The 13993-nt window shown below is 39.2% G+C and overlaps 1 protein-coding gene across 1 annotated transcript in view; it reads left to right on the forward strand.

Annotated features, from left to right (window-relative positions):
* Positions 1–13589: 13589 nt before the first annotated feature.
* LOC146157324 (complement receptor type 2-like) overlaps positions 13590–13993 on the forward strand; it is a 79745-nt gene continuing 79341 nt past the window's right edge. Inside the window, exon 1 of the mRNA XM_083388172.1 lies at positions 13590–13813. Within this exon, the coding sequence (XP_083244298.1) occupies positions 13669–13813 (145 nt within the window). The 5' untranslated portion in view covers positions 13590–13668. The remainder of the gene's footprint in view (positions 13814–13993) is intronic.

Raw genomic sequence — 13993 nt, forward strand, 5'->3', positions numbered from 1 at the left:
TTTAGTTGTAACCTCTTCTAACGCAGGGAAACCGCTTGGGGCAAGTTAAGGCACGGGCAGGGTCCCTCACTTGCCCTTTGGCGGCGCAACGTAGAAGGTTAGGTTGCGTTATAGGTGTCCCATAGAAATAGTCGTGGCACCTTGGATTTATGAAGTAGGTTGCTATTATATCGCTTCTTTAATTAGTGGATAACCCCGCCACATAGCTTCGTCAGATGTCGTTTTACAAAGTGGCGGTTTATAACTCTTTGAGGATTCGCGTTTTAAGTTTTCGACGGTTGTGTTCACGGACTTGTCTTGTGTCCGTGTAACGCCAGTCAATACAAACCAGTATTGGCATCAAACTCGCGTAGGGCATAGGACCCCACTGGTTTTCAAGATAGCTGACGGAGGTAGCCCGATTTAATTTAGATTCGTTTGTTGAAGAACGAGGCCTTGCCTTGCAGTGTATTCCCATATTTATTCTGTTCTGTCCCCGTGAATAGGCAGCAATAAACTGCCGAGTAAGGCAACCGCTTGAAAACGAGTAAAAATCTGAACGGTTCAACTTTTCAAACCTTATAATAATAACAGTGCGTTTAAAACGGTAAATCTGAATCGTGGTTTACCGTATAGAATTACCACACACGAGATGTCTCACTGCCAAGCTCTTCGTACGGTCAATAGCCCCTTAAACCATTTTTGCAGGCATATCTTTAAATATTACTCCACGGCCGATGTTGGCGTTGCTTATTGCGAAACATTTTAACTATGCTCGCGACAATAAAATCAAATTTCACAATCGACATATTCGCGTGACAGCCACGCCTTCTATTGTAGACGTTTTGCACTCAACTTTATAGCTTTCTGAAGGCAGAACAGTTTCAGGTTTGGTTCAGAGCTTTTTAACTTTAAAACTGCACTTTGTATTCGGGTAATCATCGTACTGCACCGCTTTGAATCAGCAAAACGGTATATATCGGCAATCACATGTGTTTGTTGGAATTTGCATGTTTTAATTAATTATGGGATGTGAAAATATTCCACCCCAACTCAAGTAAACGCAATTCGAACTCGTTCAATGCAAAAATACAGTGCTTAGAGAAGCAAATGAAAACTCTTGAGGAGACTTCTTGTCTAATTCTGTTTTTTGCATTGGACTGATTAAATATATTACCACGAATTGATGAGACGACGGAATTCATCTCCAACGAAAGAACAGTGTTTTTTGTTTTGACTTTTCACTTAGTAAGTCATATCAAATAACATTAAATCAAAAAACAAAACCCGACACTTAAAAAAAAAACAATGGAGTCAGCTGCACTTGGTTTTTCCGATTTAGCAAACTTGTGTTTGCCAGATTATTAAGTCAGCAGAAAGCAAACTATTGTTTGGGGGAAGTTGGATAAGCATTTAACGATTTCTTTTTACACGTTTTAACCAAACCATTTAGTTTTTTCAGGCATTTCTCCGATTCCTTTTATTACAGGTATTTAACCAAATCCCATTTTTTGTCAGGCATTTGGCATTTAAACATTTTTTTCGCAGAAAATACAGGTAGGTAAACCTTTTATTACAGGTGGTCACCAATCAACCGATTAACTTTTTTTTTAAACAGGTAATTTTAACAATTGTTTTCCGCGGGAAATAAATGACAATAGTATGTGAATGAACCTGACTGGAGTAGAGGTAAGGTTTAAGGTGAAGGCTAGGAAAAGGGTTCTAGGGTTTTAAGGTTAGGCTCTCAAATTATAAAGCCAACTTTTTTTTTCGTCCCCCCGTCAACTTGGAATCTACGTCTTCGAAGAGCAATATATTCGTGACGTCACCCTGACCCAATTGTGACGTATTTACCACCCGTTGTGAGACGAAAACCTGAAGTGTTCGTAACTACCGCTGTAAATTGTGTCAAATCTTTTCGTGTGTCGTTATTGCGTTTAATACGGAATTTATTGCGTTAAACCCACTTGGACTGTTGGAAATAAGTCGCATAACTGGAGACCGGTCTACATTTTTTTTTTTTTAATAAAATTTACGACCGGCCAGGACATTTAAGCTAAAAAATGTTTTCGATATTTTGGATTTTTTCAAAAAGTCCCTTTGTTGTAGAAAAACACGGGATTTTCCCAAAGTAACCTATTTAAACCACGCTTTTTACGCCAGAATTGAGGCAACTTGAGGCAACTTTAAGCACAAAAGTTTTTTTAACAGTTTAAAAATAACGCCTTGCTAAAAATTAAGCAGTTGACGGTAAAACAATATTTAGGAAATGCAATAGAAATATTAACGCCCAAATAGAAGAAGGCTTACATACCGAATGTGGGTTTGCCGACATTTTATTTTCAAAGCACCACAAGGTAAATATTTCTTACACCATGTTAAGTACAAGAGACCAAGGGCGGTAGGTGGCGCTATTGTGATGCTACAAATGCACCTGTTCCGTCAATAATACCAAAGTTATTTAAGTTTATCAAGAAAAAAGACAGGTAAAATGTAATTATCACTCAAACTGAAGTTTGCGAGACGTATCAAACAACATGCTGAAAGTTGGCGTGAAATATTATCTAGCTCATGCAGCAAGTTGCTGTTAAATCGTTTACTCCGGCAAAGTCATTACAGCCCTGCATTCAATCTAGGCGATAAACAACTGTCGGTATATGTATTAATAATAATAATCAGGGACAAAAAACTCATTTTGGAATACAATACACGTTTTTTATCGTAATTTCAATAAAAATAATAAAGCCATAATATTCGATAAAAGAATTTTACACTGATGATGGCATGCGGTATTGCTGAAACGTCTGTAAACTGCGAAATGTCGATTTTATTGAATATTATGGCTTTAATATTTTTATTAAAAAAAAACGCAATTTTTACGAAATCAATTCTGCCTAATCAGCTTCTCAATGTTTATCATAAAAAAAAAAGTCGTATAAAGCTCATTGGGTACATTCAGTTAGAATAGGCAGGGTAATCGTCACTGTGTTGCTGTTTTACGGCTATTTCAGCTTTTCTTGGGGGCACAAAACAGGGGATGTCGGGGGCTCTGCTTGTGAGTGGGTTATCACGACTTTGACCCTCCGCGCCAACTGTTCGGCCCCACTGTAGGTGTGAACAACCCCCGTCGGCAACCTTACCCCGCCGCTATTGTCCCTGGGTCACTGGGGGCCGATTCGCACGGACGGTTTCTTATGCATCTCTTCCGAAACCTCTTCGAAGGCTTGAAATCAATATAGGAAATGCCCGTGAAAAATCAACGCTTTGTTACCTTCAATTTTTGGCTTTTAGTTCTTTAGCCATGTACAACCTATAAGTTGTATTTTGTTGAAGAAATTTATTGCTGTATCGTTGAATATCATGTTAGTTTGTGTCGCGTCTAACATGTAAAACAGGACTAAACGTTGTATCTCAATGATGCAAATCAAAATTTCGTTGATCCGTAGAAATGAAACCATGACTTTCAACACATAAACAAAAACTGCCCATACATTAGATGTCAATCATAGTCTTGTTTTACTAAACTGAGTATAATTTTTTTTTGCTAAATTGCGAAATATTTTACAAAAATTATATTTGAAATACGCAAATACTGTGCAACATAATGCAAAAAAAGTTATAATTGTTTATAATTACGCCATAAACAACAGAAACACACCTTTGTGACGTAATGGAAGCTACACGTAAATACAAAAGGGGTAACTTAGAGTCTGTATGCATGAATGGTTCGCATCAAGGGCCGAATATGGCTTGCCGAGAACAGCGGGGTTTTCTTGTAGGTGATCTCATGCAAAATGTGGCAGCGGACCAGCGCCCTCTCCTGTATCTACCGCCTCGCTGCTTTGGGAGTCAGATTCATTGACTGTACCCCGCAAACCGACATTAGTGCTGCCTGCTGCCGTCAAAACGCAGCTGATGCGTGTGCAAACAAGCAGCAACCGGGCATCAGCAAAGCATGCATGCATTTATCCACAGAATGCGGCGTGGCATTTCTTAGCCAGCTGTAGAAATCGCCTGTTACTTTATGGGGAGTTATTTTGGAATATAATATATATACTTTTGTATATTAATCCGATAGCATTACCCGATATTTTGGGCGAAAAATACTGTCGTACGATTCAATTACTTCAGTGCTGTAACAAAATAACCAAAATGATAGATTGAAACATTCAGATGGAATGTTGACAAGTTGTTTAATCAGGTAAAAATCTAAGTTACACTTGGCTGTTAACTCCGTAATTTCTAAAAAAAAATGTTTTGTTGAATCGCAAATTATGTTTGAAATGCACCTATCAAATTAGTATCTGATCGGTTGCAAAACGATAATTCTGACAAAAAAAGACTTCTATTTGTCGGGAAACACTTGTTCGGTAAACCATGAGCCTATTTGGTCACACTGCAATGTGCAGACCAGTGTGCAAATATAGAGGTTAACCAGTTGTGTCCAATCCTAAGACTTCAGTGTAGGAATTTTGTTGGCCATCACATAAATTAATTTCACCTCTTCTCAAAGATGTCTACAACTTATTTAATGACCACATACTGCTATAAACCAATACCACAGCGAAATAGGAAACATATTTTGGAGGTCAACTTCGAACGAACCAACATTGGTTGATCAATGTTTAACGATGGCAAAGATGGTTTTAATAACGCGGAAAACATCAATCGAACTGTGATGCATTTGGAAGATATATACCCGCCACGCCGACCAAGATCATAAATCAGAATCCTTTGCAGCGGCATTTAAACAATTTGAAACAGGCAAACACGATGGAGGAAAAGCGCTCTGCTGTTTACTCAGATAAGTGGGTAAAGTTGTAAATTAAAATCTCCGCGCGTGCTCTCTGGTTAACAACAGCGATACACTTAAACGCAAAAAGGTATCTCTGGTGACAATAACCATTTTTATTGGAAAAGTATCTGTTGTATTTTTATATTTGTAAAGGTATGTTGTTATCAGACCATACGCTGTTTTAAAAATTTATACTATTGATTACAACTGACATTATTGGCATTTTTACATGTTTACTTTTTGTACAGAAACTTATGATGCCTTACAGGCGAAATAAATATTTCTGTAAAATTTTAAGAAACGATTTTATAGTTTATCTGTTTTTATAAACAGTCTTAAGATCGACTGGCATTTTAAAGAGTTTCCCCTATACCCACTACTATTTCGCCAGTACTCAGCACTAATGTTGTGGCGAAAAACTCCGAATTGCGGAATAAACAGGAATCGAGAAGCGACGAGCCTGAACAATGTCCCGTTGAGTCATTATGTTTCGGCGGTTTCAGTGGTTGGTGCGTGGGCTGCTTGTGTCTTTTGGCGTCCCAACGCCTAGTGATTCAGTCGTGTTTTGCCTTAAACTTTACCAGGAATAACGGCGACAGGAAACCTGAAAATGCAAAAATGATTCAAAGAACTCCCCCACCTACTAAACACAGTGAAAGCAAACAAACGAATGTGCAAATGGCCCGTTGCAATGGTTCTCAACCTTTTATGACTTACGCCAGCCAAAAACATGTAACACCCCTCAAAAATAATAAATAGATTTTCGTCGAGTATTTGACGAAATGTAACTATAAGTGTATAACTACAACAACATATCAACTTTAAACATGTAGGAAAGTGTGATTTTATATAACGGTCTCTAAAGGTACACAAACAGTTGTATCAAAAAGTAAATTGAGCAAAAATCAGATTCTTAGAAATTCCCAAATACCTATCAGCTCCCTTGAGCATTAAAAATGGCACAGCAGGACGCCGCGGCACCCCGGTTGAGAACCACTGGCCTATTGTAAGAAAAATGTTATAGCTTCGTTTTTCAGTTTCTTATAATTTTTTTGATTCCAATGCTCCAGTTGTTTCTAAAGTCAGATGTCTATACTTTCGCCCTTAAACGTATGCCTGAAATATCTTGAGCATCTGACAAACTAAAATATTGTTTTTAACGTATTTTTACTCGGTAGTTAAAATTTCAGTAAACACCAGATGTGTGTATTTTCTCTCAAATTGAAAAAACAAAAATACGAAAACAGCGATTATCTCACGAACTTTGAAACACCCCAGTTAACCAAATATCGATGCTTGAAATTGCGGTTAGAAACAGATGTGACCCCTTCAGATAAATTAAAACGAGTATTTTTCAACGTGCGAACCTTTAAAATCAACCAACTCGTCTGGCATCGATTGTCAAAAAGTCCGTTTAATTTGAAAACAGGCATTCGCGTGACAATGGGTCGCAGCTTGATTAAACCGCAGATGGCCTTTCCGGCACAGCCGTTTTGGCGGTTCACTATGACCCGGTAACGCTATTAATAACTACTTTCTCTTAAGGATAGTGTTACAAGTTCGACTGTTATGCATTGCCCTCACCTTACCGTCTGTGTCAATTGGGAAAACAAATCACTGCATTATTTTGGCAGCCTGACTGTTCATTCTTTAGTCGTTTTATTTTGTTTGTTTTTTATTAAAACCGTGGTCTCAGTTATTATCATATGGCAGGACTAGCGACGGAACCAATAGACCTTCGAGTCAGCTGCACGGTAACTAACAAGCAACACTTTGTTTAACACAATAAATAAATACAGCAGTTAGGTCAAAAGTGCCCGAAAGAAAAAAAACACCGTTGTTACTTGCCTAATAGTTGCAATAATTTAACAAATTATACTTTAGCTGTATTACAGCGGCTTGAAGTTAAACAAATGACCAAAGATGCAATAAAGGTTGCCCTTTCAACTTAATGCAGGGATGCGGTAGGGTGCCGTTTTTTTAATTTTTTTGTTGTTAACTAAAATCAAGTAAAGAAAGTAATGTAAAAACGTGGTGAACGTGTATTTAGTGTCTTTTTCTTCCAATTGACCAACAAGTAGGCCGGGAATGGCTGCCGGTAGGGAGTTTGGCGTGCCCCGTATAGCTGCGGCCCGACATTTGGCAAACTCGCGGCAGTTTAAAGGTCCCAATAACCAGAGGCCCGGTTTCGCCAGACACCCTTATCGCCTCTGTTTTCAGCGATTACCCGTGCGCAAACACTTCGCGGTGCTTTACAACCCGCAAACGCACACACCGCACGAGTTCTGTGTGTTGACCTAACACCTCACTGGAGCTAACAGCGCCGGAAACCCAATGCGCCTATATAAGCCGCGTAATGCCGCAATGCAAGGTTCTCTGGAAGGGGATTATCGTTTTTGTAACAAAGGCCGTCGAACGCCCGCCCAGCTCAAGGTGCTGTCCAGGTAATCCCGGCTTTCTCGAATTCGTGAAAACAAAATCTGGTTGGATTTTGGTCGTGTTTTTGCAAAGTCACTGGAAAGCCTTTATAAACACAAAACATGCAGAAAAGTTCTGTGATCGTCCCAGAAATAAATAGTCAACATTCGACCACGCTAATTTGACTTCAATTCTATCCAGCTCGCTAAAATAGAAATGATGTTTTTATTTACTGACTACAAAAGGAAAAATGCTAACGGTGGTCCATAAACTTAAACTATAGGCGCTGTAATAGTAGTTTTGTTACAGTATATGTTTAGCAACAATTACGATGTATTGGTAGCAGGCAGGCGAAGATTAACGATTGTTGTTAAGGCGGATTTGCAATTTTTTGCATATGACGCTACAAATGTATGTCATAACAATACACACGTAACAGTGCTGTACAAAGTTACGTCAAATGTGACATCAAAAAAAATGTGATGGCACAAAGAACAGTTTGTTTGCTCTGTTAAAGTTTTGGGTTGGGGAGATGTTACTTTCCACACAGCCCTACATTACCAAAATGTTATCGATTCCTGCAAAGCGAAAATAACGACATTATATTTGTTGCCAAAACTTTTTTATTAGGTTTGATAAGACGCACGACGCTTCGAGGTAAAACAATATTATCGAAATGAGCAAGGTATACTAAAAGTCACACAAAAATCCGAATTTTAACTTTGCGTAGTTAAAATAAACCAAAAAGACATTTATTTGCACTTGCCCCCCCCCCTCCCCCTGGATCCGCCCCTTTTAGCAAGTAAAATACAATGTGACCGAGGGTAATCACATGTTTAAATCGGAACAAGCTGTGGTAAAATGAAAAATGGAAGGTGCATACATGTCTTTTCTAACGGCGCTTAAACTAAAATAAATAAAATTAATGTCCAAAGGTAATTTTCTCCGGGTATTTGGTCAATATTTGCTTTAAAATGAAGAAGTTTAGTTTTGTCCAGTTATAATCCACTGTTTTTTGTTACATATACCTTTTTAACCTTTACCCTCTTTGGATACAGCAAAATCAAGCGTGTATAAGGCGCATATGCAATTATGCGTGTTTCACAACATCAATAATCCTCGTCACTTTTGTTTCGTTGCCAAACCGTCAGTTTTCGGCTCCACATTCTTGCAATACGTTTGAGTTGACAGCAGCGCACGAATTAATACATCGACAGCACCTCGTATTAAATACCTCACCGCCGCGTTGCCGCAAATTAGTTGCAAACCTCCTCGGCTTGCCTTAGCCCTGAGGTTTTCGGGCGCGTTGTTTCTTTGTTTTTGGCAAAACACGACGGAGGGCAAACATGAGGCAAATACCTGGGCGCTGAATCTGGCGGCATTAAGCGGCTCGGTCTAGAAAGCTGTATTGTTTTAAAGCCGCCTTATGAACGGATCGCCGCCTCCCAAACGAGCCGCTTTACCAAAACCGCTGGTTTATAAGCCATTTTTTTGCTACTTTGTCAAGCACAAGTCTTCTTTTTAGCAAGCATTTTTAACACCGTGTCCAGTTGGTAAGAGCACTTCCAAAATTAGTCTGCTTCTGTTTATTAAAGATGCGAAAATTTTACGAAACCGAAACAGAACGATTTTAAATCATACAAAAAAGATGCTTGATTGGCATTTAAACCGGTCAATGGGTGAGAAAATAGCGTAAAATAGTGAATTAAAAGGGAGCATATTTATTAAGCCGGATTCCTATTTTAAGCAAAAGCAAATGGAAAAGAAAGGCCGGTAGATTGTTTTAAGCGACCAGTCAGATTGGCAAAAGCAGTAAAAATGGCTCCTAAGCTTGGCTAAACGATTCGACTTCGTAAAGTATTGAGTTGGATCCCTTTTTCAAGCGAAGCCAAATGAAAAAACGCTATAGCCCTTACTATAAGCGGCCCAGGCAAATTGGCCACAGCGGTAAAAAAGGCTTCAAAGTAAAAAGAAGTCTGGCTCTATTCGACTCCGTCATGTGTAAACCGTTTAATTGTAAAATAACTTAAGTCAAAGTCAATTCATAATTTGAGCAAGTCAATTTCAAGCCACGTCATTGTCATAAAAAAGAAACGTTATACCATTGGAATTGTTAAAGTCGTACGATTATAAACAATAACTAAACTAAAAAAACGAAAACGCAACATAAAGCAAGCAAATCATTTTCTACATTTTCTATGCAGAAATTAGGATAAATAGCTCAATTTTATAACAAAAATGCTTAAGGAAAACACTTCATTTTAACCCAAGTCATTTGTCCAAAAGACTTAAGACAAGTCACATCATTTAAAAGCAGTGAGTTAACTGTTAAGTGAACTTAAGTCATGTCATTGACTTAAGTTATTACAACACTGATATTTAGTAGCAAGTTGTTTAGGTTCCAAGCAGTCAGTCAAAGGCTCCGAAGTAAGAAGAAGTCCGGCTCTATTCGACTCCGTCATGTGTAAACCGGTACCTTGTTTGCGTTGCAAACCTCAGCCGACCCATAGCGGTTATCTCTCGCGGCGGCAATGGCCTGACAAAGGCTATTAATTACCGTCTCACGAAATACGGTTAGAGTGTTGCCTGGTCGCGTTTATTCTATTGTGCATTGTCTGCCCGTCGCGCGCTTGGCAAGCAGGCCAGCCAGTGCCGTTACGGTCGAAGGCTGAGCCGTACCTCGAATGACGTAATCATGTGTACCGGCAAACATTGAGCGTTGATTAGGTTGTTGCGGTCGCGTGAGACCACCGCTGGGGAGTCGATACGGTCGACGAAACGACAACAAATTTGGTCGATTTGTTAGCTTAAAGAGTTGTTTCGCATAGTATGGTGGCCATGTTGATTGTATTACCAATCGTAACATGTTTTGAGTGAAATTTTCTTTAAGACTGATGCTTTCTGTGCGATGTAAAACTGCGTTTTATAATTTACCCAGTGTTATATTTTGTACTTTTTGCTGAAACGTACCCTAATTTTTCCATCCATGCATTTAGCTTTTTGTTGAAAAGTTTGATAGGCTTTCGTTTACCAGGTATTGCATTCTGTGATTTGGTACTCCAATAATACGTATTTTAATTCACAAGCATTGCATTTGGTGCCTTTTCATGCAACGTGAACTGCACGTTTGTGCCTTTATCTTAAGGTTTAAATTGATAAATGTACATTTTTACCCTTAAAATCAGGAAGACCTGATAAACCAATGACAAAAAAGAAATACGTCCTAAGATGCCTTCCATTGATAAAGAAAAATCCCCAACTCCCTATTTAGATATACTTGTACAACTTTTCTCATTAAAGGAAATCAATCCCGACATACAATGTTTATTAATGTCTTCGAACCGGTTGAATACAACCTTACCCGTACCGAATTTGTCTCGAAATCGCGTCTATAGCCTTTACAGTTTGCGCAAAGAGAAACCAGTCACGGTCAGTATCCGAGCTGCATCAGAACGACCCTTGTTACGGCGACAGCGACCGGGGGGCATCGCCAGTCACCATTTTAGGTCACCTGAGCAAACCGGGCCGGCGAACCTTACCGAACGACGTCACATTTAGCCGTCCTCGGAAACCAGGCGGGCCCAACAAAAAAACGATGACGTAAAAGTTTTCGTAGTTTCACCGGCGAAGGTTCTTCGCTTTGCGCGGCGTCCGCAGCCTTTTTTCTTCCGCGCTCGGGCCCACTCAAATAGCCCCGGACGATTTTGGTCGACGCGTAATTGCAGCAGGGCATACGGCTAACCGACCTTACGTTGGCACTTTGAGCAATCGCTTACGAGCGTGTGTGTGGCAAAGGATTACACGAAAAATGGCCAAGGTATGGCGGGATTAGAGTTCAGCGTTCAGGAGCCGAGTGTTGCGCGCGATACGGCCTCCGGACCAATGCGTTTGGATGGCAACGAGAGCAGACGTAATTAAGAATGACGAGATAATAATGCAAAAACGGCAGCTGGTGAATGATGTAGAGACAAATCTAGATGTCATGCAGCATGCCACAAGAAATCCAGAGTAGGTTGCTTTCTCAAGTTGCACATTATTATAATTATAATATGCACATTATTATAATTATATAATGTACAGATGTAGCTTGATAATGATAACAAAAGCCAAAAAGGCTGAGTAAATCGACATTATCTTGAATAAGACTTTTCAATTCGAACATGTATCATCTTAAGTTAATGATGATGATGTCGATCTAGTCTTACTTTTTGGCTTTGCAATTCATTATTAAGCTATGTTAAATTACAGTTTCATGCATAGTTTACCTACGTTCGGGTGTTATTACATAATAAATCAATGGACGTAGTATATCTTGAATTATAAGCTTAGCAGTGTTCTCAGAAAACTCATACAGTTAACAGCTAACAGAGCGTCCACGTTCTTGAAAAGGACACGAAACTCAAAAAGTTTTCATTCAAAAGAATGCACTTTGCAACGCTTGGCTACGGCCACTCAAAAGAGACCGGTCCTCATTGTAAACTTCTTGCCGTGCCATGTTTTGTGGGGGTAAGGAGAGGGGGGAAGTAATGGTAAAAAGCCTTAAAGACTGTTTATGTTATGGAAAAGGCGTGTTTAGTTTGTGTTAAAAGGTCAAAAAGCCGGGACGAATTCCCCGTTAAGTGCAAATGCCGCGACACACGCGGGGTTGTACAAAATATAGTTTATACAAACCCACCAAGGGAATGATTGCGATCAGCTATAGGTTTCGGTGATGGACAGCCCCCTTTACGGTTTGGAAGCTGCGGAATCCGTGCTATGTTCGGCGAATAGGGGCTGACGACATCGGCGTGTTGACCCAAGGGTTTAAATCTGTGGTTCCCAAACGTTTTTAGCTTGCAGCACATTATTGAGCACATGGAGTAAGTTCGCGGCCCATTTTTTTACAATATTCTACAAGTCTAACTTTTTTAACATCGCTCGAATTTGGTGGGGCAATAAGTTACTATACCATAATATTATTTTAAGTTATTAAACCAATGGCGTTCATTTAATCTCGCATGCTTGCATGTTTGCGTTTTGTAATGCAAATATAGGTTATTTTCCAAGATTTATCTTTGTTTCAGTTCCGCCACACACTTGTGAATGTCTCCACGCACACAGTTTAAGAATCAGTGGTTTAAAACATTTTATGCGTCGCCTTTCAATTTGGCCTGATTTCGGTTCCTTTTCGATTGAGGCAATGTTATTTTTGGGCAAAATAGAATCCCGACTAAAATACGAGGGCAAATTGGGTCGTTTAGCACAAAGTTATGAAAACTAGAAAGATTTTGCCTAAAAATCGTTTGTTTGCCTATTAGTTTCTTAATAAACTATTGCACTATCAGCTTGCCTTAAGCTATTATGAAAGCAAAAGTTTATTTTTTTTGGTTAACTATTGTTTTAGTTTTAAAGTTACATATGTGAATGTATGGTAGATCTCCCTGTCAAACACGTATAACAGCTGAAAAGCTATTTGTCTAACTGTATATCTTTATTACGACGTAAACAAGGTTGGACGTTTAGTTTAAGCCGCCAACAGATAACGGTGGGCCGTGCTAAATAGCGCTCGTCATCTTAGTTTATCGAGGTGCTTTCATTTTACAAGACAAGGCGATTTTACTGTCGACTCGATTGAAAAGCCTCGGAGTAATTGAAACGAGATAAGGTGAATAGAATTCGCGACAGGTTAACCCAGCTTATCGGGCGCCGTCTAGACTTGGAGGCGTAAAATCAATGCCAGTTTGTGCGCAAATTCAGACTCTTTTCCAACGTTTTCGCGTCTGTTTAGTATTCATAAGGCTGGGGTTTTACGTATGCTAGATAGAAGTGAAAGCACCCTAAGAATTTTTCACACCAAATATGACGCAAGAAGTTTACATATAATAAACAGAAAAGCTATTTCGCATTCTTCGTACATGGTTGCAGAATGCTAGGTAATGGCGAGTTATTCAAAGGAAACTATCGTAATCCATGAGATATATAATGTTTGTATGAGGCAATTCAGGGGACTCACAAAATCCTTAGTCAGTAGGCTACATAAGATTTCTCTATTGAACACTTGAAATTTCAGTATGCCGCATCAAAATTATATAGATGTAAATACATTTATACATGCCAGGCAAAGGCAATAAAAGTAGAAATAAATTTCATAAGAGGGAAGTGTTTGTCATTAAACGAGAACACAGTTTTCACAAATCTGATGGCTAAATGTTGTCTCTCTCATTCTTTATTATCATATCTGTAAAACAGTTATACGCATCATTTAGTAAACTATGAAGTGTAACTAAAAGTTGGAAAATAAATGTTTAACGACAGTGTACCGGTACCCTAAGTCTATCACAGCAGCATTTCGGACATCGTACTAATATAAAAACAGTACTAGTAATTAGCACTTTACTTTTATATTGCAGTAGAATAGACCAAGTGTGGTGCTAGTTTCAAAATTGGCGTCACTAAGGATTAGCAGAACGTGCCATTGTTGACGTAACAGAAGAGAAATGACGCTCAGGGCCTTTCGCGCCTTTTATTTATTGGCGCTGCTGATTGGAATAATTCAGCTGCAAAGCACACAATCTGCGGATAGCGAAGTGAGCCCAAATGACGCTCTTAGCCTTGGAAGGGCAAAACGACAAAGTCAAAGAGGTAAGTGGTATTTGCTTTGGCGCTGGTCTAGAATCCTACCACGTTTTCGTACTGTAACGAAACGACTTGTCATAATTGAAATTGCAAGAAAAAAAATGGGGGCGCTGGTCTAGAATCCTACCACAACGCACATTATTTGGGTTAGGGTGGGTTATGTAATACTTAGTCCCACCCACACCC

The sequence above is a fragment of the Ascidiella aspersa genome, chromosome 4 (assembly GCF_963924565.1).
Source record: "Ascidiella aspersa chromosome 4, kaAscAspe10.2, whole genome shotgun sequence".
In the NCBI taxonomy this organism is placed as follows: domain Eukaryota; kingdom Metazoa; phylum Chordata; class Ascidiacea; order Phlebobranchia; family Ascidiidae; genus Ascidiella; species Ascidiella aspersa.